Source organism: Stegostoma tigrinum, chromosome 8 (assembly GCF_030684315.1).
Source record: "Stegostoma tigrinum isolate sSteTig4 chromosome 8, sSteTig4.hap1, whole genome shotgun sequence".
Taxonomy (NCBI): Eukaryota; Metazoa; Chordata; class Chondrichthyes; order Orectolobiformes; family Stegostomatidae; genus Stegostoma; species Stegostoma tigrinum.
Genome location: NC_081361.1, coordinates 102,938,820 through 102,966,015, shown reverse-complemented (window position 1 = coordinate 102,966,015; position 27,196 = coordinate 102,938,820). Strand labels below are relative to the sequence as shown.

The following is a 27,196-nucleotide window of genomic DNA, read 5'->3' as shown; positions in this document are numbered from 1 at the left end:
CTTCCAGCTCAGCGAGCAAACTCACATCCAGAACCTCAACCTGAGCTACAAATCTTCTTAAAACCCTTCATCAGTGAGGTAGGGCAATTATATGAAGGTCTCTGATGAAGGGTCTAGGCCTGAAACGTCAGCTTTTGTGCTCCTGAGATGCTGCTTGGCCTGCTGTGTTCATCCAGCTCCACACTTTGTAATCCCCTGATTAATTCGTCTTTACACACAGAATAAATAGGATTATTGGCAGAAGTGGAGGAACTGAGATGGAACGGGAGCAGAGGGAGATTCACCTGGGATGGAGTAGTTCAGTGATGAAGAGGGGCTGGATAAGCTCGCATTGTTTTCCTCGGAGCAGAGAAGGCTGAGTGGGATCTGATTGAGGTTATGAGGAGCACAACGAAAGTGAATATAAAACAGCTACAAATTCGGAAATTGCTGGAAGAACTCAGCAGGCCATGTATCATCTGTGGAGAGAAAGCAGAGTTAATGTTTTGGATCCAGTGACCTTTCTTCATTCTTCAAGATAGATGGATGTAATATATTTAATTTTTAGGACATTTTCGATGAGGTCCCTCATGCAGGAAGCTGGATGGAAAAGTTAAAGCCCCCATGGGATAGGAGGTAATATGCTGGTATGGATGAATGATTGCCTAACAGACAGGGAAAAAAAGACAGTCAGAATAAATGGGTCATTCTTGAGTTAGCAGGCTGTGACTGACTGGGTGTTAGAGGTTCAGTACATGGGCCCCAGCTGTTCACAATAATTATCAATGATTTGGAGGTGAGGACAAAATGTTGTATTTCCAAGTGTGTGCATGATACAGAACTAAGTTGGCATGTGTGTTGGGATAGTGTAAAGCTGCTTCAGGATTGGGACAGGTTTAGTGAATGGGCAAGAACATAGCAGATAGAATATAATGTGGAAAAATATGAGATTATCGACCTTAGCAGGAGAAACACATGTGCTGCGTATTCCTTAAATGGTAAGAGGTTGGAAAGTGTTGAGGTACAAAGCAGCCAAGGTGTCCTCAAGAATAAATCACTGAAGGCTAATGTGCAGTTACAACAGGTTCTTAGGAAGGCTCATGGAGTGTCCGCCTTTCCATGAGGATTTGAGTTGAGGAGCAGTGAAGTCTCAATTATACCGGAGCTTGGTTAGACCTCATGTGGAATACTGTCTGCAGGTTTGGTCTCTTTATCTCAGGAAAGATATTATTGCCATACAGCGAGTGTGATGAAGGTTCACCAGACTTGTTCCCAGGACAGTGGGACTATCCAATGGAGAGAGATTGGGACAAACTGGACCAGTATTCTCCAGAGTTTCAAAGAATGAGAGGTGATCTCTTTAAAACAACACAATACTGAAAAGGATAGACAGGGTACAGGGTACAAGATGCTTCCCCTTGTTGGGCAGTCTAGAACCCGGGGAGGGGGGGTACAATTTAAAAATAAAGGGGAGGCCACTCGGGACCAAGATGAGGAGAAATTACTTTGCTCAGAGTGCTTTGAATCCCTGGAAGTGCCGACTGAAGTGGAAGCTCAGTTTTTGGGAGTGGTCGATAGATTTCTGATTCCCAGTGGGATACAAGGCTGTGGGGGTGGAGAAAGGAAAAGGCATGGAATACTCAATCAGTCACAGCAGTGTTGAATGATAGGACAGCTCGATGGGCTGAATGGCGTACTCCTGTTCCAGTGTACAGCCGGGAGTGAATACAGGAGGAGAGTGACTGTACAGCGGGGAGTGGATACATGGGGAGACGACTGTACAGCAGGGAGTGGATACATGGGGAGAGTGACTGTACAGCCAGGAGTGGATACAGGGGGAGAATGACTGTACAGCGGGGAGTGAATACACAGGGGGAGTGACTGTACAGCGGGGAGTGAATACACGGGGAGAGTGACTGTACAGCGGGGAGTGGATACACAGGGAGAGTGACTGTACAGCGGGGAGTGAATACACAGGGGGAGTGACTGTACAGCGGGGAGTGAATACACGGGGAGAATGACTGTACAGCGGGGAGTGAATACACAGGGAGAGTGACTGTACAGCGGGGAGTGGATACACAGGGAGAGTGACTGTACAGCAGGGAGTGAATACACAGGGAGAGTGACTGTACAGCCGGGAGTGGATACACGGGGAGAGTGACTGTACAGCCGGGAGTGAATACACAGGGAGAGTGACTGTACAGCAGGGAGTGGATACATGGGGAGAGTGACTGTACAGCCAGGAGTGGATACAGGGGGAGAATGACTGTACAGCGGGGAGTGAATACACGGGGGGAGTGACTGTACAGCGGGGAGTGAATACACAGGGAGAGTGACTGTACAGCGGGGAGTGAATACACGGGGAGAGTGACTGTACAGCGGGGAGTGAATACACGGGGAGAGTGACTGTACAGCGGGGAGTGAATACACAGGGAGAGTGACTGTACAGCGGGGAGTGGATACACGGGGAGAGTGACTGTACAGCGGGGAGTGAATACACGGGGAGAGTGACTGTACAGCCGGGAGTGAATACACAGGGAGAGTGACTGTACAGCCGGGAGTGGATACACAGGGAGAGTGACTGTACAGCAGGGAGTGAATACACAGGGAGAGTGACTGTACAGCGGGGAGTGAATACACAGGGAGAGTGACTGTACAGCGGGGAGTGAATACACGGGGAGAGTGACTGTACAGCAGGGAGTGAATACACAGGGAGAGTGACTGTACAGCGGGGAGTGGATACACGGGGAGAGTGACTGTACAGCAGGGAGTGAATACACAGGGAGAGTGACTGTACAGCGGGGAGTGGATACACGGGGAGAGTGACTGTACAGCGGGGAGTGAATACACAGGGAGAGTGACTGTACAGCGGGGAGTGGATACACGGGGAGAGTGACTGTACAGCCGGGAGTGAATACACAGGGAGAGTGACTGTACAGCGGGGAGTGAATACACAGGGGGAGTGACTGTACAGCGGGGAGTGAATACACAGGGAGAGTGACTGTACAGCAGGGAGTGGATACATGGGGAGAGTGACTGTACAGCCAGGAGTGGATACAGGGGGAGAATGACTGTACAGCGGGGAGTGAATACACGGGGGGAGTGACTGTACAGCGGGGAGTGAATACACGGGGGGAGTGACTGTACAGCGGGGAGTGAATACACGGGGAGAGTGACTGTACAGCCGGGAGTGGATACACGGGGAGAGTGACTGTACAGCCGGGAGTGAATACACAGGGGGAGTGACTGTACAGCCGGGAGTGGATACACGGGGAGAGTGACTGTACAGCCGGGAGTGAATACACAGGGAGAGTGACTGTACAGCGGGGAGTGAATACACAGGGGGAGTGACTGTACAGCGGGGAGTGAATACACAGGGGGAGTGACTGTACAGCGGGGAGTGAATACACAGGGGGAGTGACTGTACAGCCGGGAGTGGATACACGGGGAGAGTGACTGTACAGCCGGGAGTGAATACACAGGGAGAGTGACTGTACAGCGGGGAGTGAATACACAGGGGGAGTGACTGTACAGCGGGGAGTGAATACACAGGGAGAGTGACTGTACAGCGGGGAGTGGATACACGGGGAGAGTGACTGTACAGCGGGGAGTGAATACACGGGGAGAGTGACTGTACAGCCGGGAGTGAATACACAGGGAGAGTGACTGTACAGCGGGGAGTGGATACACGGGGAGAGTGACTGTACAGCCGGGAGTGAATACACGGGGAGAGTGACTGTACAGCCGGGAGTGAATACACGGGGAGAGTGACTGTACAGCCGGGAGTGAATACACGGGGAGAGTGACTGTACAGCGGGGAGTGAATACACAGGGAGAGTGACTGTACAGCCGGGAGTGAATACACGGGGAGAGTGACTGTACAGCCGGGAGTGGATACACAGGGAGAGTGACTGTACAGCAGGGAGTGAATACACGGGGAGAGTGACTGTACAGCAGGGAGTGAATACACGGGGAGAGTGACTGTACAGCAGGGAGTGGATACACGGGGAGAGTGACTGTACAGCAGGGAGTGGAAACACGGGGAGAGTGACTGTACAGCGGGGAGTGGATACACAGGGAGAGTGACTGTACAGCGGGGAGTGGATACACGGGGAGAGTGACTGTACAGCGGGGAGTGGATACACGGGGAGAGTGACTGTACAGCGGGGAGTGAATACACAGGGAGAGTGACTGTACAGCGGGGAGTGAATACACAGGGGGAGTGACTGTACAGCGGGGAGTGGATACACGGGGAGAGTGACTGTACAGCAGGGAGTGAATACACAGGGGGAGTGACTGTACAGCCGGGAGTGAATACACAGGGAGAGTGACTGTACAGCAGGGAGTGAATACACAGGGAGAGTGACTGTACAGCGGGGAGTGAATACACAGGGAGAGTGACTGTACAGCGGGGAGTGAATACACGGGGAGAGTGACTGTACAGCAGGGAGTGAATACACAGGGGGAGTGACTGTACAGCGGGGAGTGGATACACGGGGAGAGTGACTGTACAGCGGGGAGTGAATACACAGGGGGAGTGACTGTACAGCGGGGAGTGAATACACAGGGGGAGTGACTGTACAGCGGGGAGTGGATACACGGGGAGAGTGACTGTACAGCGGGGAGTGAATACACGGGGAGAGTGACTGTACAGCGGGGAGTGAATACACGGGGAGAGTGACTGTACAGCGGGGAGTGGATACACGGGGAGAGTGACTGTACAGCCGGGAGTGAATACACAGGGAGAGTGACTGTACAGCAGGGAGTGAATACACGGGGAGAGTGACTGTACAGCAGGGAGTGGAAACACGGGGAGAGTGACTGTACAGCGGGGAGTGGATACACAGGGAGAGTGACTGTACAGCGGGGAGTGGATACACAGGGAGAGTGACTGTGCAGCGGGGAGTGAATACACAGGGGGAGTGACTGTACAGCGAGGAGTGAATACACAGGGGGAGTGACTGTACAGCAGGGAGTGGATACACAGGGAGAGTGACTGTACAGCGGGGAGTGGATACACGGGGAGAGTGACTGTACAGCCGGGAGTGAATACACGGGGAGAGTGACTGTACAGCGGGGAGTGGATACACGGGGAGAGTGACTGTACAGCCGGGAGTGAATACACAGGGAGAGTGACTGTACAGCAGGGAGTGAATACACGGGGAGAGTGACTGTACAGCAGGGAGTGGAAACACGGGGAGAGTGACTGTACAGCGGGGAGTGGATACACAGGGAGAGTGACTGTACAGCGGGGAGTGGATACACAGGGAGAGTGACTGTGCAGCGGGGAGTGAATACACAGGGGGAGTGACTGTACAGCGGGGAGTGAATACACAGGGGGAGTGACTGTACAGCGGGGAGTGGATACACGGGGAGAGTGACTGTACAGCAGGGAGTGGAAACACAGGGAGAGTGACTGTACAGCCGGGAGTGGATACACAGGGAGAGTGACTGTACAGCAGGGAGTGAATACACGGGGAGAGTGACTGTACAGCCGGGAGTGGATACACAGGGAGAGTGACTGTACAGCAGGGAGTGAATACACAGGGAGAGTGACTGTACAGCCGGGAGTGGATACACAGGGAGAGTGACTGTACAGCCGGGAGTGGATACACAGGGGGAGTGACTGTACAGCCGGGAGTGGATACACAGGGAGAGTGACTGTACAGCCGGGAGTGGATACACAGGGAGAGTGACTGTACAGCCGGGAGTGGATACACAGGGAGAGTGACTGTACAGCGGGGAGTGAATACACAGGGGGAGTGACTGTACAGCGGGGAGTGAATACACAGGGGGAGTGACTGTGCAGCGGGGAGTGAATACACAGGGAGAGTGACTGTACAGCAGGGAGTGAATACACGGGGAGAGTGACTGTACAGCAGGGAGTGGAAACACAGGGAGAGTGACTGTACAGCCGGGAGTGGATACACAGGGGGAGTGACTGTACAGCCGGGAGTGGATACACAGGGAGAGTGACTGTACAGCCGGGAGTGGATACACAGGGAGAGTGACTGTACAGCCGGGAGTGGATACACAGGGAGAGTGACTGTACAGCAGGGAGTGAATACACGGGGAGAGTGACTGTACAGCAGGGAGTGAATACACGGGGAGAGTGACTGTACAGCGGGGAGTGAATACACGGGGAGAGTGACTGTACAGCAGGGAGTGAATACACAGGGAGAGTGACTGTACAGCCGGGAGTGGATACACAGGGAGAGTGACTGTACAGCGGGGAGTGGATACACGGGGAGAGTGACTGTACAGCGGGGAGTAACTACACGGGGAGAGTGACTGTCCAGCAGGGAGTGAATACATGGGGAGAGTGACTGTACAGCGGGGAGTGGATACACGGGGAGAGTGACTGTACAGCCGGGAGTGGATACACGGGGAGAGTGACTGTACAGCGGGGAGTGGATACACAGGGAGAGTGACTGTACAGCCGGGAGTGAATACACAGGGAGAGTGACTGTACAGCGGAGAGTGAATACGCAGGGAGAGTGACTGTACAGCCGGGAGTGAATACACAGGGAGAGTGACTGTACAGCCGGGAGTGAATACACAGGGAGAGTGACTGTACAGCGGGGAGTGGATACACGGGGAGAGTGACTGTACAGCCGGGAGTGAATACACAGGGAGAGTGACTGTACAGCCGGGAGTGAATACACAGGGAGAGTGACTGTACAGCAGGGAGTGAATACACAGGGGGAGTGACTGTACAGCCGGGAGTGAATACACAGGGAGAGTGACTGTACAGCCGGGAGTGAATACACAGGGAGAGTGACTGTACAGCAGGGAGTGAATACACAGGGAGAGTGACTGTACAGCGGGGAGTGGATACACGGGGAGAGTGACTGTACAGTGGGGAGTGAATACACAGGGAGAGTGACTGTACAGCGGGGAGTGGATACACAGGGAGAGTGACTGTACAGCCGGGAGTGAATACACAGGGAGAGTGACTGTACAGCGGGGAGTGAATACACGGGGAGAGTGACTGTACAGCCGGGAGTGAATACACAGGGAGAGTGACTGTACAGCCGGGAGTGAATACACGGGGAGAGTGACTGTACAGCGGGGAGTGAATACACAGGGAGAGTGACTGTACAGCGGGGAGTGAATACACGGGGAGAGTGACTGTACAGCGGGGAGTGGATACACGGGGAGAGTGACTGTACTGTGAAAGGGATTACATTATGGGTCTTGTGAGTAAGTTGGTGAAATCTCGGTTCAGCAGATCATGTTCTGGGGACCCAGTTTCGAATCCTGCCACGGCAATGGTGGAATTTGAATTTAATAAATGTCAGGTTTTCAGAGTGAAATGATGATTGTGATTCCATTGTGGATTGTTTGAAATACCCACCTAGTTCCCTAAAGTCCCTTCGGAAATCAAACTGCCGTCATTACCTGGTCTGGCCGACATGTGACTCCAGGCCCACAGCAATGTTGTTGACTTTGGGGCAATTAGGGATGGTCAATAAATACAGTGACACCCTTATCTTGTGAATGAATAAAAAATCTTACCGGTGGTCCAGCTAATCCAGGGGGTCCTTCTATCAGCATTCCCTGAAACAGATTGAACATCAGCGTTAGTTTCAACTTCCATCACCATCACTTTGAACAGCTGCAATATCCAAGCTTCGCTCTGTCTGTCCCCTTCAGCGTCTCTCTCTGTGCCTCCCGGTCTCCCTCTCCCTGAGCAACTCTTGTCTCCCTCCGCCACTGCCTCCCCCCGTCACTGCCTCCCACTGTCACTGCCTCCCACTGTCACTGCCTCCCCCGGTCACTGGCCTCCCCCCGTCACTGCCTCCTCCCCCGTCACTGCCTCCCACCGTCACTGTCTCCCTCTGTCAGTGCCTCCCCCAGTCACTGTCTCCCTCTGCACTGCCTCCCCCTGTCAATGCCTCCCCCTGTCACTGCATCCCCCGCCACTGCATCCCAACGTCACTGCCTCCCCCTGTCACTGTCTCCCTCTGCACTGCCTCCCTCTGTCACTGTCTCCCCGCCGTCACTGCATCCCCCGTCACCGTCTCCCTCTGTCAGTGCTTCCCCCAGTCACTGTCTCCCCCCGTCACTGTGTCCCTCTGCACTACCTCCCTCTGTCACTGCCTCCCTCTGTCACTGCCTCCCCCCGTCACTGCCTCCCCCCGTCACTGCCTCCCACTGTCACTGCCTCCCACTGTCACTGCCTCCCCCTGTCACTGCCTACCACCGTCACTGCCTCCCCCCGTCACTGCCTCCCCCTGTTACTGCCTCCCCCTGTCACTGTCTCCCCCTGTCACTGTCTCCCCCTGTCACTGTCTCCCCCTGTCACTGTCTCCCTCTGTCACTGTCTGCCTCTCATATTCCCAGTTCCCCCCACCCCTCCTCTGTCACTCTCTCTCGGACCCTCCTTACATTCCCATTGCTGTAAGATTATGGAGCTGTCCTGTTTGGGTGATCTGTCTAATCTGAGCGATGGTATTCTCAGCCTTTGTTAAGACTCTGTCTTCTCCAGTTTCCTGTGCTGCTATTCGGCCAAGGGATGTAGCACACATGGATGATCGGGAGGCTGTGGTTCAGTCTGACAAAGGGAGCCTGGGTTCCAATTACATTGTGAAGGACAACAGCTGGGACATTGGCATTTATACTCACAGGTTCCACAACGGCAGGCTCCCCTTTCTGTCCCTTCTCCCCCAGCAGTCCGAGGGAATTCGTGTTCACCTGCAATTAGACAGACCGCTGTTTACAGACCGGCCTCAACCGTCACATCAACAACCCTGACTCAGAGACACACACACAGACACACACACACACACACACACACACACACACACTCTCACAAACACACACACTCACACACTCTCACAAACACACACATAGACACACACACACATTCACACACACAGACACACACACACATTCACATACAGACACACACACGCACACACTGACACACACACTCATGCTCACACTCACTCATACACATACGCACACACACACACTCACACATCCAAACACTCATACACACACACTCACACATACTCTCACAAACACACACACACACACACACACACACACACACACACACACACACACACACACACACACACACACTTACCCACATGCTCACACACACACACATTCACTCACTCACACACTGAGAGGGAGACAATCTTATCTATCCCCTTCATAATTTTATATGTTTCTCCAGGATCCCCCCACCGCCCCGACTCTTCTAACCTCCAATGAGAATAGTCGCTATCCAACCAACTTCTCCTCATAATCCAACCCTCTCAACTCCGGAATCAACATAGTGAATCTCCTCTGCACCCCCTCCATGCCAGTACATCCTTCCTCAAGTAAGGAGGCCAAAGCTGCACACAGTACTCCACCTTGTACAGCTGCAACAAAACCTCTCTGCTTTTAAACTCAATCCCTCTTGCAATGAAGGACAAAATTCCATTTGCCGCCTTAATTACCTGCTGCGCCTGCAAACCAACTTGTTGTGATTCATGCACAAGGACATCCAGTCCCTCTGCACAGCAGCATGCAACAAATTTTTTCCATTTAAATGATTGTCCTTTTTGCTGTTATTCCTACCGAAAGGGATGACCTCACATTTACCAACATTGCATTCCACCTGCCAGACCTCTGTCCACTCACCTAACCAGCTATATCCCTCTCCAGGCTTTCAGCGTCCTCTGCACACTTTACTCTTCCACTTATCTCAGTGTCGTTTGCAATCTTTGCCACACTACCCATAGTTCCCAACTTTAAGCCGTCTCTGTAATAATGCAGGGCCAGCATGTTTCCTGAAAAGGCACAGGGTGGGACTAACAAATCCAGAGAACCCTGGAGACTGAGGAAAGTGCAGGATTGGATAAAAAGTACAGAAGGAAGCTTATGGTGGATACCGAAGGCTCAAAACAGTGGACGCCCAAGAAGAGTATGCAAAGTACGAACCCACCACAGTCCTACGGGAGCAGAGGACTGCTCTCTCATTAGACTCAGATGCTGCTGATGGTCCAACCTGAGGGTCACCACGCATCAGGCAAGGGGAGAGGGTGAGAAGGAAGGTCCCTCATGGTAACCTCAGCTGGTGCAGGAACTGAACCCACGTTACTCCATGTCACAAACCAGCCACTCAGCCAGTAGAGCTAGCTCTGAGTGCAGAGCGAAAATACAAGGTGTTACTTAAAAAAGAAATTAGGAGACCAAGAGAGGACATGAAAAATCGCTGGAAGGTGATGATAAGGAAGATCCAAAGCCGAGTCCATTAGTGGCCAGAGATAACCAGGGGAACAGTGGAGCCCTCTAGGGAGCAAAGTGGTAAACATTGCTTGGATGTAAAGGACATAGTGAAGGTTTTAATGTGCATTTTTTACCTAAATTCATTGTAGAGAAGGTAAGTCTACAAATTAGGGAGGGGGGCTGTGATCTACGTGAACAAATTAGCATTGAAAGAGAGGAAGTATTAGCAGTTTGAGCAGGTTTGAAAGTGGATAAGTCCCCAGGCTCGGATGAGATGTCTCCGAGGTATATGTGGGAGGCAAGGGAGGAGATTACAGGGACTCCGATATTAATATCAAATTCCTTCTGGGCACACGAGAGGTGCCAAAGGACAGAATATATGAAAGGGCCTATAGGTCAATGGGTCTACAATGAGTCAGGAATCCATTGGAAACAATTCTGAGGGACAGAATTAATCTCCACTTGGACAGGCAAGGATTAATCAAAGCCAGTCAGCGTGGCTTTCTCGGAGGGAAGTCATGACTGAGAGATTTGTTTGAGTTTTTCAAGGAGGTGACTAGATGTTTAGATGCAGTGGTTGTGGTTTACATGGACTTCAGTAGGACTTTTGACAAAGTCTGACGGGGAGACCAGTGAAGAAGCCAAGGGTCTGTGGGTTCTAGGGCAATCTAATAAACTGGATCCAAAATTGGTTTAATGACAGGAAGGACAGGGTAGTTTTTTAAGTGAAAGTCTGTGTCTAGTGAGGAGCTGGTTCAGAAGAGATTTATCGGGATGTTGCTGGGCATGGAGGGTTTGAGTTATAAGGAGAGGGTGAATAGACTGGGGCTTTTCTCACTAGAGCGTCGGAGGCTAAGGGTTGACATTATAGAAGTTTATAAAATCATGATGGGCATGGATAGGGTGAATGGCCGAGGTCTTTTCTCCAGAGTCATATGTTTAAGATGCGAGGAGAAAGATACAAAAATGACATAAGGTACATTTTCTTTAACAGTGAGAGTTGCTTGTGTGTGGAATGAACATTCAGAGTAAATGCTGGATACAGGTACACTTACAGTGTTTAAGACATTTAGATAAATACATGAATAAGAAATGTTTGGAGGGATATGGTCCAGGCGCAGACAGATGAGACTAGTTCAGTTTGGGAATATGGTCAACATGGACTGGTCGGACTGAAGGGCCTACTACTGTGCTGTATGAAGGTAGGAGGCTGGATCAGTTACAGATTCATACAGCACAGAAAAGGTCCCTCAGTGTGCACTTACATGACTATCACTAAAATCCCAATTTCCTGCACCTGTCCCATATCCCGGAATGTTATGATATTTAAAGAACTCATATAAATATTTTGTGAAGGTTGTAATGTTTCCAACCTTCACTACCTTCCCAGGCAGTGGGTTCCAGATGCCCATCACCCACTGAATGAAAATGTTTTTCCCAAATCCCCTCTGAATTTCCTGCCCCTTCCCCAAAAACTATATCCTCTTGTGATTGATTCTTCAGCAAAGGGGAACAGCTGTTCTCTATTCGCCCTGTCCATATCCCTCTTAACTTTATACACCTCAATCATGTTCACCGTTCAGTCTTCTCTGCTCGAAAGAAAACAATCCAATCCTATCCAATCTCTCCTTATAGCTCAGTTTCTCCATCCCAGGCAACATCCTGATGAACTTCTCTGTACCCCCTGCAGTGAGGTGATCGGAACTGCACACAGGACTCCAGTTGTGGCCTGGCCAATACTCTGTGCAACTCCAACATTAGCCTGTGTCATGACTGATGAAAGCAAGTGTCCCATATGCCCTCTTAACTGTCCTAGTCACAAGTTCTGCTGGTTTCAGGGATCTGTGAATAATTACCCCAAGATCCCTCTGTTCCTCTAAGCTACCCAGTGTCCTATCATTCATTGAATATTCTCTCATCTTGTTTCTTCTTCCAAAGTGCAAGATCTCACACTTAACTGGGTTAAAGATCATCTGCCCAACTGACCAACCCATTTATGTCCAATAAATTTGTTCAGCATGACCTGTCTCTAAGAAAGCCATGCTGAAGATCCCGAATTAACTCGTGCCTTTCCAAGTGGATTCATTCTCTCCTTCATTCTCTCATTCAGAATTTTCTCCAATAGTTTCTCAACCAGTCACCTGAGACTTGCCAGTTTATAATTTCCTGTTTTAACTCTGCCACCCTCCTTGGAAAAGGGAATCACATCAGCTGTTCTCCCAGTCTCCTGGCACACTCTTGTGGCCAGAGAGGAATTAAAATTTTGTGTCAGATCTCCTGCAATTTCCTTCCTCACCTCTCACAGCTGCTTGTCTGGCTGGGGAATTTGTCCATTTTCAGGCCTGACAGAGCCTTCAATACCTTTCCATTTCCTACGTCTAACTCTGCAACTTCCTCACAGTCCCTTTTCCTGAATTTTGTACCTACGTTCCCATTGTCCAGAATAAAGACCAAACAGTAATATTTACTAAACACCTATCCAACACCTTCACACACAGGTAGCCCCCTTAGCCCCTGATGGACCCCACTCTTCCCCTGGTTAACCTCTTCCCTTTAATGTATTTATAAAACATGGGATTCTCCTTACTCTTGTTCACAAGTTCTTTATCATGCCCCCTTTCTGCTGTCCCGATTGTTTTATTGAGTTCCTTAGAACATAGAACATAGAAAAGTACAGCACAGTACAGGCCTTTCGGCCCACGATGTTGTGCCGTGGAATAATCCGAATCCAAAAATAAAATAACCTAACCTACATTCCCCTCAATTCACTGCTGTCCATGTGCATGTCCAGCAGTCGCTTAAGTGTCACTAATGACTCCGCTTCCACGACTACCACTGGTAAACTATTCCATGCGCTCACAACTCTCTGGGTGAAGAACCTCCCTCTGACGTCTCCTCTATACCTTCCTCCTAACACCTTAAAACTATGATCCCTCGTGGCAGTCAATCCTGCCCTGGGGAAAGGTGTCTGGCTATCGACTCTATCCGTGCCTCTCATTACCTTGTACACCTCGATCAGGTCACCTCTCTTCCTCCTTCTCTCCAGAGAGAAAATTCCGAGCTCAGTCAACCTCTTCTAGTAAGACAAGCCCTCCAGTCCAGGCAGCATCCTGGTAAACCTCCTTTGCACCCTCTCCAAAGCCTCCACTTCTTTCCTATAATAGGGCGACCAGAACTGGACACAATATTCCAAGTGTGGTCTCACCAGGGTTTTGTAGAGCTGCAGCATAACCTTGTGGCTCTTAAACTCGATCCCCCGTTAATGAACGCCAAAACACCATATGCTTTCTTAACAACCTTATCCACCTGGGTGGCAACTTTGAGGGAGCTATGCACTTGAACACCAAGAGCCGCTGTTCCTCCACACTGCCGAGAATCCTGTCTTTAATCCTATATTCAGCATTTAAGTTCGACCTTCCAAAATGCATCAGCTCGCATTTATTCAGGTTGAACTCCATCTGCCATTTCTCAGCCCAGCTCTGCATTCTGTCAATGTCTCGCTGAAGCCTGCAATAGCCCTCGATACTATCATTGGCACCTCCAACCTTTGTGTCATCAGCAAACATACTAACCCACCCCTCAATCTCCTCATCCAAGCCATTTATAAAAACTACAAAGAGCAGAGGCCCAAGAACTGAGCCCTGCGGGACACCACTCAGCACTGACCTCCAGGCAGAATACTTACCATCTACAACCACTCTCTGCCTCCTGTCAGCCAACCAATTCTGAATCCAGACAGCCAAATCACCTTGTATCCCATACCTCCTGACTTTATGAATGAGCCTGCTATGGGGAACCTTATCAAATGCCTTGCTGAAGTCCATGTACACCACATCCACTGCTCGACCCTCATCAACCTGTCCCGTGACTTCCTCAAAGAACTCACTAAGATTTGTAAGGCATGACCTGCCCCTCACAAAGCCATGCTGACTCCCTTTAATCACGCTATGCTTTTCCAAATAGTCATAAATCCTATCCCTCAGAATTCTTTCCAAAACCTTGCTGAACACAGACGTAAGACTGACTAGTCTGTAATTTCCAGGGATTTTCCTATTCCCTTTCTTGAAAAGAGGAACAACATTTGCCTCCCTCCAATCTTCCGGTACGACTCCCGTGGAGAGTGAGGAAGCAAAGATCTTCGCCAGTGGCTGAGCAACCTCCTTTCTTGCTTCCCGACGCAATCTAGGATAAATCTGGCCTGGCCCTGGGGACTTATCAATCTTAATGTTTGCCAAAATTACCAGCACATCAACTTCCTCAATCTTGATCTGTTCAAGCCTGTTTTCCTGCTCCTCAAAGTTCTCATTCACAACAAGGTCCCTTTCTTTAGAGAAAAACGAAGCAAAAAACTCATTTAGGGCTTCCCCTATCTGCTCAGACTCCATACACAAGTTCACTACGCTATCCCTGATCGGCCCTACCTTCTCCCTGATCATTCTCTTATTCCTCACGTATGAGTAAAATGCCTTCGGGTTCTCCCTAATCCTTCCTGCCAAACCATTTCCATGCCTCCTACTGGCCCTCCTCAGTCCACTTTTGAGCTCCTTCTGAGCAAGACTGTAATCCTCTAAAGCTGTGTGAGACCCTTGCTTCTTCCACCTTACATACACTGCCTTTTTCTTTTTGACAAGAAGCTCTTCTGTTCCCGTCATTCAAGGCTCCTTAATCTTACCCCTTCTTACCTGTCTCAGAGGAACAAATTTATACATCACTCACAACAACTGCTCCTTGAACAGCTCCACATGTCTGCTGTGCCCTTTCTGTGGAACAATTGCTCCCAATCTGTACTTCCCAACTCCTGCCTGATAGCGTATTAGTTTCCTTTACCCCAGTTAAATATCTTCCCCTGGTAACTGCTCCTTTCCCTTTCCATGGCTATGGTAAATGTGAGGCTGTTGTGGTCACTGTCGCCAAAGTGTTCTCCCACCACGAGATCTGACCCCTGTCCTGGCTCATTGGCGAGCACCAAATCCAAAATGGCCTCCCCCCTCGTCGGCCTGTCCACATACTGAGTAAGGAAACCCTCCTGAACACACCTGACAAAAACGGCTCCATCCAAACCATCTGCACTAAGCAGGTTCCAATCTACATCGGGAAAGTTGAAGTCACCCATAACAACAACCCTGCTACGTTTGCACTTTTCAACAATCTGCCGGCCAATGAGTTCTTCGATTTCCCTACTGCTATTTGGGGCTCTGTAGAAAACCCCCAATGAGGTGACTGCTGCCTTGCTGTTCCGATCTTCCACCCATACTGACTCAGTCGACAAACCTTCCTCGGCAACCTCACTCCATACCACCTCAGTAGACGAGTTCTCAAAGGTTCTTTCAGTTGCCGTTATACTGTCCTTGACCAACGAAGCCACACCTCCCCCTCTTTTACCACCTTCCCAGACCTTAATGAAAGATCTAAACCCTGGAACCTGCAACATCCATTCCTGACTCTGCTCTATTCATGTCTCCGAAATGGCCAAAACATCGACGTCCCTGGTACCTATCCAAGCTGCAAGCTCACCTACTTTATTCCGGATACTCCTTGCATTAAAGTAGACACTTCAACCCAGCTTGCTGTCTGCCAGCACACTCCTGTGACTGTGAGGTCCTGAACATGTCCTCCCTAAGCTTATCCTCCTGTGTACTAGGCCTACACCTTCTTGTATTCGTCTCGGGCTGCAGCTAAATTGCTTCCTTTGGATTTGCTAAAAGCCCTACACCTCTTCCTTATGCAGTCCTGAATTGTCCTAGACATCCGGGATTCTATGAATGTTTTGCTCCTTCATTTCCTTCTAAAGGGTACATGTTGGATCTGTAGTCTCCCAGCTCCTTTCTGAATGTCTCTTAGTGCTGCATTATGAACTTACCCGTAAGGAGCAGTTCCCAGTCTACTGTGGCCAGACCCTACTTTAGTTCATTAAAATCTGTCTTTCTACCCCCAATCCAAAGCTGTCTTTTGCAGCCCAGCATTTTCCCTGTCCAGAGCAATTTGACTCACACCGTGTTGCGGGCGCTCTCACCTAAATGTTTCCCTCGGCCATGTTGAACGCTAGTCCAGCTTCTTTGCCCAGAACCAGATACAGCACTGCATCATCCCTTGTTGGGCCTTCTATGCATTGATACAAAAATCCCCTCTGGATACATTTCAAAAAATCGACTACATCTAAACCCTTAACACTATGACTATCCCAATTTATGTTGGGAAAGTTTATAACCCCCAGTATAATCACCCGATCATTGCTCTTACACACCCCGTAAACCGTCTACATATTTGCTCCTCTATTTCCCACTGACTCTAAGGGGGCCTATAATACCCGCCCAGTAAAGGAGCTGTCCCCTTAACATTCCTAAGTGCTACTCACAAAGTCTCGGTTGAGTATCTCTCCTGATTGCAGTAATAATGCTTAATTAATAGTGCTACATCACCACCCTTTTTGCGCTCTGTGTCGCCTAAAGATCCTACACATGGAACTTTGAGTTCCCGGCCCATCTCTTCCCTCAACCATGTTTCTGTGATGGCAACGGTATCACATTTCCATGTGTCAATCCACACCATGAGGTCCTCAGTCTGACCTATGACACTCCTAGCATTAAAGTCAAGATCATCCAGCCTTGCCTTACTGCCTCGACATTCAACAGAGCTGAACTCACTTTGATTCGCTTCCTTTGCTATAGCATGATATATTTCTGGTTCATCGATATTCTGTGTCCTCTCCCCCTGTCAGACTAATTTAAATTCCTCTCATCAGCACTAACAAACCTACCTGCAGGGACGTGGTTCAGGTGCAGACTGGCCTGTTTGTACATGTCCCACCTTCCATAAAAACCTTCCCAGTGATCCAGGAATGTAAAACCCTCGCTCTCATACCAACACTTCATCTGTCCTACTTTCCTGTTTCTAAACTCACTCGCACGTGGCACCAAGAGTAATCTAGGCAAACCAAACACTGAGACCCTGCTTTTTACTTTCCTGCCTTGCTCCCTGGATTTTAATGCAAAACCTCATTCTATACCTTACCCATACTATTGTTACCAAAATGTACCAGGAGCTGTAACCCATCACTCTGTCCTTTCAGTGTGTCCTGCAGCCACTCAGTGACCCTGGCACCAGGGAGACAATACGCCATCCTGGTATCACATCTGCCTGCTCCCCTATCAGTGTCGCTGTTCCTCTTAACCCCAATCTATCAAGCCGCTTCTGAAGACACAAAAAAATTGGTAAATCACAAGAAGGAAAGCTTGGATGGCACAGTGCCTCACAGCGCCAGGGACCCGGGTTCAATTCCACCCTCGGGCGACTATCTGTGTGGAGTTTGCACATTCTCCCTGTTCCTCAGGGTGCTCCAGTTTCCTCCCACACTCCAAAAATATGCAGGTTCGGGTGGATTGGCCATGCTTAATTCCTCATAGAGTCAGGGATGTGCAGGATAGGTGGATTAGGTATTGGAAATGGGTAAGGGGTTAGGTGTGGGTTGGATGCTCTTCGGAGGGCCAGTGTGGATTCAATGGGCTGAATGGCCTGCTTCAGCACTGTAGAGATTTTATGATTCATAACTCTCAAGACTCCTGGCCAAGTGCTGGAGGTTAGGATTAGAGTTGATGGATGTTTGATGGCTAGTGCAGCCACAATGGGCTGAAGAGCTGAAGTTAGTGCTTTAAAAGTACTGACTGGAAGGCACCAGCAATAGCAATGACAGAAACAGCTCTGCTGATGCTGACCTCCTCACTAACAGTTAGGGCCAGTACCAGGGCACACTCAGACTAGCTAAACAACAGCCTGAACTAGTCATACTCACAGAATCAAACCTTACAGACAACGTCCCAGGCACCACCGTCACCATCCCTGGGTATGTCTTATCTCATAGATTTATTCATAATCTCATAGTAAAGGATTGTCTAGGGAAGAGTGACCACAGATCATAAAGATATAAGATTTGGAACAGAATTAGGCCATTCAGCCCATCGAGCTTACTCTACCATTTGATCTCGGCTGATGTGTTTCTCAACCGTGTTCTTCTGTCTTCTCCTCATAGCCTTTGACCCCCTTACTAATCAAGAACCTACCAATCTCTGTTTTAAATAAACTGAATGATTGACCTCCACCGGTCTCTGTCTCGGTGGCTGTCACAGACTCACACTCCTCTGGCTGAAGAAATTCCTGTTCATCTCAATTTGAAAGGTTGTCCCTTCACTCTGAGGTGCTGCCCTCAGATCCTAGTCTCTCCAGCTAGTGGAAACATTTTCTCCACATCTCCCCTATCCAGGCCTCCCAGTATTCTTTTGGGAGGGAGTTCGAATGCAAGGCCGGGAGGTGGTGGGGCCTCTGAGCTGGAGGCAGCAGTGGGGAGATCACCAGATGAAACGAGGTTCGTGACCTTTGTGGACACGATGGCCCGATGTTCCGCGGTGGGGCCATGGTCCCGGACTAGATAGGAGGAGCTATCTGAGAGCTGGTGCTCAGCCTCTGCAATGTAGAGGCCAGGATGCCAGCACCACATTTGTGGCCAGGCTTCATTACAAAGTCATGGTTTGGATCTGAGAACATGGGGATGCAGTCAGTACAGAGGAAGGTAGGTTGCAATGACTAAGGGAGGGAGGTGGGGGTGTAGGGGTTTGGGGTGGGGGCAGGGAAATCAAGACGACCATTGACATTATTCTGACAAACAGTCACTGGCCCCGAAACATTAACTCTGACGTCTCTCCACAGATGCTGCCAGACCTGCTGAGCTTTTCCAGCAACTTCTATTTTTGTTTTAGATTTCCTGCATCCCCAGCTCTTTCAGTTTTTCTCTTAATATTCTGTAAATTTCAATGAGGTCACCCCCTCATTCTGCTGAACTCCATGAAATACAAATTCAGAGTCCACAACTGCTTCTCGCATGACAAGGCTTTCATCCCCGGGATCATTTCTGTAAGTTCCCATTGGACCCGCTCCAATGCTAGTTCATCTTTCCTTAGCTACGGGGTCCAAAACTGCTCACGGTATTCCAAATGTGGTGATGCACTAGGATTGCCAGGTCTATGCTTGTTTTCTTCCAACCAAAGTGCATTCCCTCACACTTTCCCACATTGCATCCAATCTGCCATTTCTTTGCCCACTCTCCCAACCTGGCCAAGTCCTTCTGCAGCCTCCCCACATCCCTATCACTAACTGTCGCTCCACCTATCTTTGTGCCATCTGCAAACTTAGCAACAATGCCCTCAGTAATGAACACAGTGATTTTTTTTAACAACAATTGGTGATAGTTCAATGGTCACTGTCACTGAGCCTAGTTTGCAATGACTGATTTATTTGTTGCATTTATCTTTCCAGCAGCTGCTGGAGTGAGATTTGAACCACCGCCTCCCATAGCATGAGACTGGACAGTAGGAACTGCAGATGCTGGAGAATCTGAGATAACAAGGTGTGGAGCTGGATGAACACAACAGGCCAAGCAGCATCAGAGGAGCAGGAAAGCTGACATTTCAGGCCTAGACCCTTCAAGAAGGGTCTCGGCCCAAAACGTCAGCTTTCCTGCTCCTCTGATGCTGCTTGGCCTGCTGTGTTCATCCAGCTCTATACTGTGTTATCTCATGAGACTGGATGTCTGGATTATCAGCTCAGTGATACTCACATTTGCACCACCTGAACCCTGAGCCACATTTCCTGCAGCTCTTGTCCATGTACAATGTTCCCTGTCTTTATTCTTCCTCACAGTGAAAATGTCACATGCCCTGACATGTTCTTAACAATGACTGAACCCATTTCTATCCATTTACCATCTTGCCGCATTCTCCTCAACTCTAACCTTCTACCGAACGTGCAACCAGAAGGAGGTGTGAAAAACTTACACTCAGCCCATTCCATGCTGAAACTACTAATAGCCATTAGCCGTTGCCTGATCACTGCCATAGCACCTCCCTTGGCAGATTGGGAAAGGTCATTGACCAGCTTCCTATGGTACTGGGCATTCCTTTACACATTGAGACTACAATAACCCAGGGGATAGCCTCACATCAGGCTGATGGGGTCAGCTGATGGAGAGTTTGAAAACATGATTTCTAAATCAGATCTGATTTGTTAGAGTGAATCATTTCCCTTAAGTTCTGCATCAAAACCTCTCAACAACTTGGAAACTCCCGCCAATCCCCCACTAACTTCTCAGTCATAGAAACACAGAAGATAGGAGCAGGATGAGGCCATTCGGCCCTTCGAGCCTGCTCTGCCATATATCACAATCACGGCTGGTCATCCAGCTCGCCAGCCTAACCCTGCTTTCTCCCAGTAATCTCTGATCCCATTTGCCCCAAGTGCTCCATCTAGTCACTTCTTGAATACATTCAATGTTTTGGCATCAACTACTTCCTGTGGTAATGAATTCCACAGTCTCACCACTCATTGGGTGAAGAAGTGTCTCCTCATCTCCATCCTAAATGGTCTACACTGAATCCTCATTGTGTGACGCCTGGTTCTGGACACACCCACCATCAGGAACATCCTGCCTGCATCTACTCTGTCCAATCCTGTTAAAACTTTATAATTCTCGATGAGATCCCCCCTCATTTGTCTGAACTCTAGCAAAAACAATCCCAACCCAGTCAATCTCTCCTCATACGTCACACCCACCATCCCCGGAATCAGCCAGGTAAACCTTCACTGCCCTTCCTCGAGAGCAAGAGCATCCTTCTTCTGAAAAGGAGATCAAAACTGCACACAGTATTCCAGATGTGGTCTCACCAAGGCCCTATACAACTCCAACAACACAGTACTCCAAACTCCATCGCAATGAAGGCCAATATACCTTCACCTTATTTACAACCTGCTGCACCTGCATGCTTACCTTCAGCGACTGGTGCACAAGGACATCCAGGTCCCACTGCACACTCCCCTCTCCCAATTTACAGCCTTTCAGGTAGTAATCTGCCTTCTTATTTTTGCTTCTGAAGTGAATAACCTCACATTTATCCAAATTATACTGAATCTGCCATTGAATTGTCCATTCTCCCAATCTGTTGAGATCATGCTGAGGGATCTCTGCATCCTCGATACAGTTCACCCTCCCATCCAACTTGGTATCATCTACAAACTTGGAGATGTTACATTTTGTTCCCTCGCCCAAATCAATAATATATATTGTGAATAGCTAGTGTCCCAGCACCAATCCCTGTGGCACCCCACTAGTTGCTTACTGCCTGTCAATTTGAAAAGGACCCATTAATTCCTATCCTTTGCTTCCTCTCTCCAAACAGTTTGCTATCCACTTCAATACACTTCCCCCAATCCCATGTGCTTCAATCTTGCGCTTAATCGCTTGTGTGGGGCATCATCAAATGCTTTCTGAAAGTCCAAATATAGTACATCCATTGCCACCCCATTGTCAACTATCCTATTTTCCTGGAATTCCAACAGATTTATGAAGCATGATTTCCCCTTCAGAAATACATGCTGACTCTGCCTGCTCCTGCCACTGCTTTCTAAACGCTCTTGTTATTAAATCCCTGACCTTGTCAGTCCTCCAAATGTTTCCATTGTATCCTCATGCAGTGAGCTGGCTCCAGTGCTCTCTTTTATCACTGACATCAATGACGACATCACTCGCCCAATACGTGATCAGCTCCCACAGTGTCTGCAACTTTCTCTATCTTTCCAACTCAAAAGAAATTTGAGAATATTTGCTTCATGCCCCAGCCTTTTCAGTTTCGGTAACCGTGTCTCAGACACAGAGGAACGTGAAGATTGTTAAAAAACACATCCTTGCCACTTGCTTGGAGACAGTCTGCTGATTGTTTTCCATGGCAGGAGTTTGTTTGCTGGGTCTGGGCTGGCCAGGGAGCAGCAGCGTCCATCTGCCGGCCAATCCCATCTCAAGGGCCTTTTAGTCAAAGCACAGAGTGATGGACAGAGGGGGCACTGCACACAGAATCAGAAACCGTACCATCCGGATCAAAGGGTCATTACAGAGGGAGTGCCACACTGTCAGAGAGCCAGTACTGAGGGAGTGCCGCACTGACAGAGGGTCAGTACTGAGGGAGTGCCGCGCTGTCAGAGGGTCAGTACTGAGGGAGCGCCGCACTGTCAGAGGGTCAGTACTGAGTGAGTGTCACACTGTCAGAGGGTCAGTACTGAGGGAGTGCCGCACTGACAGAGGGTCAGTACTGAGGGAGTGCCACACTGTCAGAGGGTCAGTACTGAGTGAGTGTCACACTGTCAGAGAGTCAGTACTGAAGGAGTGTCGCGCTGTCAGAGGGTCAGTACTGAGGGAGTGTCGCACTGTCAGAGGGTCAGTACTGAGGGAGTGCTGCGCTGTCAGAGGGTCAGTACTGAGGGAGCGCCGCACTGTTGGAGGGTCCTTCCCTACAGGGCATGAGTGAACCAGATGGGTCTTTCCCCAACAACTGACGATGGATTCATAATCATCACAGTCATATTCCTTTCCTACACTTACAAGATTCGTATCCCTCTATTCCTTTCCTATTCATGTCTTCGTCCAGCTGCTCCTTGAATGCTGCTATTGTGTCTGCTTCCACCACATCCTCTGGCTGCGCATTCCAGATATTCACCACCCTTTATGTGAGAAATATGCCTCTCACATCTCTTTTAAACTTCCCCCCTCACACCTTGAACCTGTGTCCCTGAGTAATTGACCCCTCCACCCTGGGAAAAAGCCTCATACTTTCCACTCTATCCATGCCATTCACAATCTTATAAGCTTCTGTCAGGTTGCCTCTCAACCTCCTGCATTCCAGTGAAAACAAACCCGGTCTTAATAAATAAAATCCCCCCATACCAGTCTACATCGTGGTAAACATTTTCTGCACCCTCTCCAAAACATCCACATCCTTTTGGTAGTGTGGTGACCAGAACTGTACACAATATTCCAAGTGTGGCCTAACTAAAGTTCTGTAAAGCTGCAGCGTGACTTGCCTATCCTTATACTCAATGGCCCTTTCAGTGAAGGCAAGCAGGTCATATGTCTTTTTTTATTACCTTGTCTATCTGCGCTGCCACCTTCAGTGATCTGTGGATCTGCACACCCAGATCCCTCTGCATATCAATACTCCTGAGGATTCTGCCATTCACTGTATAATTTCCACTGTACTTCACCTTCCAAAATGTATCACCTCACATTTGTCCAGATTAAACTCCATCTGGAATTTTCCTGCCCATGCCTCCAACTGATCTATATCCTGCTGTATCCTCTGACAATCCTCTTCTCGATCTGCAACTCCACCAATCTCTGTATCGTCTGCAAACTTACTAATTAGACAAGTTACATTTTCCTTCAAATCACTTGTGTCGACTGCAGGGGTCTACAGCACCGATCCATGGGGAACAACATTATTGCAAGTCTTCTAATCTGAAAATTATCCTTCCAACGCTACCCTCACGTCTCTTCTAACTAAACCAGTTCTGTATCCATCTTATCATCTCATCTCTGATAGCATGTGACTTCACTTTTTGTACCAGTCTACCACAGGAAACCTTGTCAAAGGCTTTAGTAAAGTTCATGTATATCAACTGCTTTTCCCTCATCAATCATCTTCATCACCCCCTTAAAAAACTCAAACAAGTTACTGAGCCATGACCAACTCCAACCCCATATGAAACTATATAAAAACCGAAAGATGCAGGGCATTGTAAATCAGAGAGGAACACATTGCTGGTAAAGCTCTGGTAGCATCTGTGGAGGAGAATCAGAGTTAATGTTTTAGCTCTGGTCACTCTTCCTCACCGGACCCGAAACATTAACTCCGATTTTTCCTCACTGTCGCTGCCAGACTTACCAGCAACTTTTATTTTTGCTCTGCACAAAACCATGCTGTTTATTGCTCATCAATCCATTTGCTTCTAAATGTTTAAAGATCTTTTCCCTGAGAATCTCTTCCAATAATTTCCCTGCCAGTGATATGAATTTCACATGCTGTTATTTCCTGAATTATTCCTCTTACCCTTTATAAACAATGGGACTACATTGGCTATTCTCCAGTCATCTGGGACTTCACCTCAGGCCAAATAAGAAACAGAGCTGTCTGTCAATGCTCCAGCAATTTTTTCTCTTACCTCACTCAATATTCTGGGATAGATCCCATCAGGACCTGGGGGCTTACCCACTTTAATACGCACAACACTTCTTCCTTATTAATAGCAACTTGCCTTAGAAATGTGACATTCCCTTCCCTGAGATCATCCTCCACCATTTCCTTCTCTGTGGTGAATACCAACATAAAGTATTCATTTAGGGCCTCACCTACGTCTTCTGGCGCAGGGATTCCCTCCTTTGTCCTTGAGTGGGCCAACCCTTTCTCTATCTACCCTCGTGTTTTATTATAAATGTATAAAAAACCTTGAGATTCTCACTAATCCTGTTTGCTAATGACTTTTCATGACCTCTTTTAGCCCTTCTAATTCCTTGTTTACGTCCTTGCCTACTTTCCTTATACACTACAAGAACTTCATCAGTTCCCATGCTCCTAGACCTTATGTACGCTTCCTTTTCCTTTTTGACCAAGGCCATAACATCCCTGGTCATCCAAGATTCATGTAACTTGCCCATACCTTATCCTTCATTCTCACAGGAATGTGCTGCTCCTGAACTCTTATCAACTGCTATTCAAAATACTCCCATGCCCCAATGTATATTTACCCTCAAACAGCCTCCAACACTCACCAGTTCCTGCCTAATATTGCGGTAGTTCGCCTTCCCCCAGTTTAATGCCTTCATCCTGAGGATTGCTGTTTCTCCAATCGGTGAGTAACTTAAAACTCACGGTATTATGGTCACTACTCCCGAAATGCTCCCTCACTGATGGTGAACTTGCCAGAAATGCCGTCAACCCAGGGAGGAATACTGAAAAATAATTCCTGCTCCATTACATTCATCTCGTGGCATCAATGAAATATTCCTCAAGTTTCTCAAATTGGAGACCTGTGACCAGTGGTGTTCCACAGGGATCTGTGCTGGGACCACTGTAGTTTGTGATATATGTAAATGATCTGGAGGAAGGTATAGATGGTCTGATCAGCAAGTTTGCAGATGACACTAAGATTGATGGAATAGCTGATAGTGAAGGGGACTGTCAGAAATTGCCGCAGAATATAGATAGACTGGAGAGTTGGGCAGATAAATGGCAGACGGAGTTCAATCCAGGCAAATGCGAGGTGATGCATTTTGGAAGATCAAATTCAAGGGCGAACTATACAGTAAATGGAAAAGTCCTAGGGAAAATTGATGAAGAGAGAGATCTGGGTGTTCAGGTCCATTGTCCCCTGAAGGTGACAACGCAGGTCAATAGGGTGGTCAAGAAGGCATACGGCATGCTTTCCTTCATTGGGCGGGGTATTGAGTACAAGAGTTGGCAGATCATGTTGCAGTTGTACAGGACTTTGGTTCAGCCTCATTTGGAGTACTGTGTACAGTTCTGGTCACCACATTTACCAAAAGGATGTGGATGCTTTGGAGAGGGTGCAGAGGAGGTTCACCAGGATGCTGCCTGGTATGGAGGGTGCTAGCTATGAAGAGAGGTTGAATAGATTAGGATTATTTTCATTAGAAAAACGGAGATTGAGGGGGGACCTGATTGAGGTCTACAAAATCATGAGGGGTATAGACAGGGTGGATAGCAAGAAGCTTTTTCCCAGAGTGGGGGACTCAATTACTGGGGGTCATGAGTTCAAAGTGAGAGGAGGAAAGTTTAAGGGAGATATGCGTGGAAAGTTCTTTACACAGAGGGTGGTGGGTGCCTGGAACGCGTTGCCAGCGGAGGTGGTAGACGCAGACATGTTAGCGTCTTTTAAGATATATTTGGACAGGTACATGGATGGGCAGGGAGCAAATGGACACAGACCGTTAGAAAATAGATGACAGGTTAGACAGAGGGTCTTGGTCGGCGCAGGCTAGGAGGGCCGAAGGGCCTGTTCCTGTGCTGTAGGTTTCTTTGTGTTTTTGTTTCTTTGTTTGTCCAGAACTGCTTTTCAGAAAGATTTAATCAGTGTGAAAATCAATGACCAGTTCCATTCACCTTTCAGCTAAATTAGTTTCAATGAAATCACGCCCCCATCTCTCTGGACCAGTGTCTACTGACAGACCAGCTGAGTGCCTTACCTGGCTGGTGGCTACATGACACCAGCTCAAGCTTCTGTATCAGAGGTTAATGGGGCACCAAGCAGCTGGAAAATTTGACAGCACTTTTATGGCAATCACTAGAAATACCAGAGGGTTCTATTCTTCTTGATCCCTTATTTCCCAGAGTGATAAGGAGTTTTACTGCTCGCTGCTGATCTCTGTGGAGAAGATTCATTCTTTCCTTGAACAATTGAAATTCTATCAGAATGTCACTGGAGTGCCAACCCATGTTCAAATGGACTGATGACTGTGCACGAGTAAAGATAGTGTACTCAGAACCTTTTTTTTCTACTGTTACTGACATGTTACTGTCTGTGGGATCCTGCGGTGTACCAACTAGCTGCTGCATTTCCAACTTAAGAACAGTGTCTTCATTCTGTGGGAAGTTCATGGGAGTGTCTTGGCCTGGTGAAAAGCACTATGGAAATGCAAATGTTACTCTTTCCTGCAGCAGTTAGGATTCCAGCCCCCATCACCTTTGCATTAGGAGAGGATTGACCATGTCAGTGCCGCACAGATACTAAGAACAGATTTTAGACAGGAAGTAAATTATAGAGAGGATTGTTCGACACTATGTATTAACGAGAGCTAGAGCTGTATATTATGAGAAGTGAAGCTGGGTATTAAATGCCTGCTCTGTTCCCACTCCTTATAACTGTCTGTACAGGCAGTTTCATCTGGAATGGGGTGGGAGGTGAGAGTTGGACACGTTTCCAAATGGAACACACCCTGAGAAGGTGCTACGGGTGTGAGCCTGTCACCCATGGGGGTCCATGCCTGAGGGTAGTGATTATACAGGGGCACAGAGCTGGGAGTTGAGCAGACACTAGCTTATTTGTGGGTTTACAGGATCAGAGACTGTCAGGGAGACAGAATGTTCCAGAATTGTCCCAG

The 27,196-nt window shown here is 48.6% G+C and overlaps 1 protein-coding gene across 5 annotated transcripts in view; it reads right to left on the bottom strand.

The window, feature by feature from the left end:
* The window catches only part of col11a1a (collagen, type XI, alpha 1a), a 432,184-nt gene that overhangs the window by 321,887 nt on the left and 83,101 nt on the right, over nt 1-27,196 (bottom strand). For all 5 annotated transcript variants that reach the window (XM_059648209.1, XM_059648208.1, XM_059648211.1 and 2 more), the window contains 2 exons: nt 8,608-8,676; nt 7,498-7,539 (listed from right to left, as the gene is read on the bottom strand). In XM_059648209.1, coding sequence (XP_059504192.1) covers nt 7,498-7,539; nt 8,608-8,676 — 111 coding nt within the window. The remainder of the gene's footprint in view (nt 1-7,497; nt 7,540-8,607; nt 8,677-27,196) is intronic.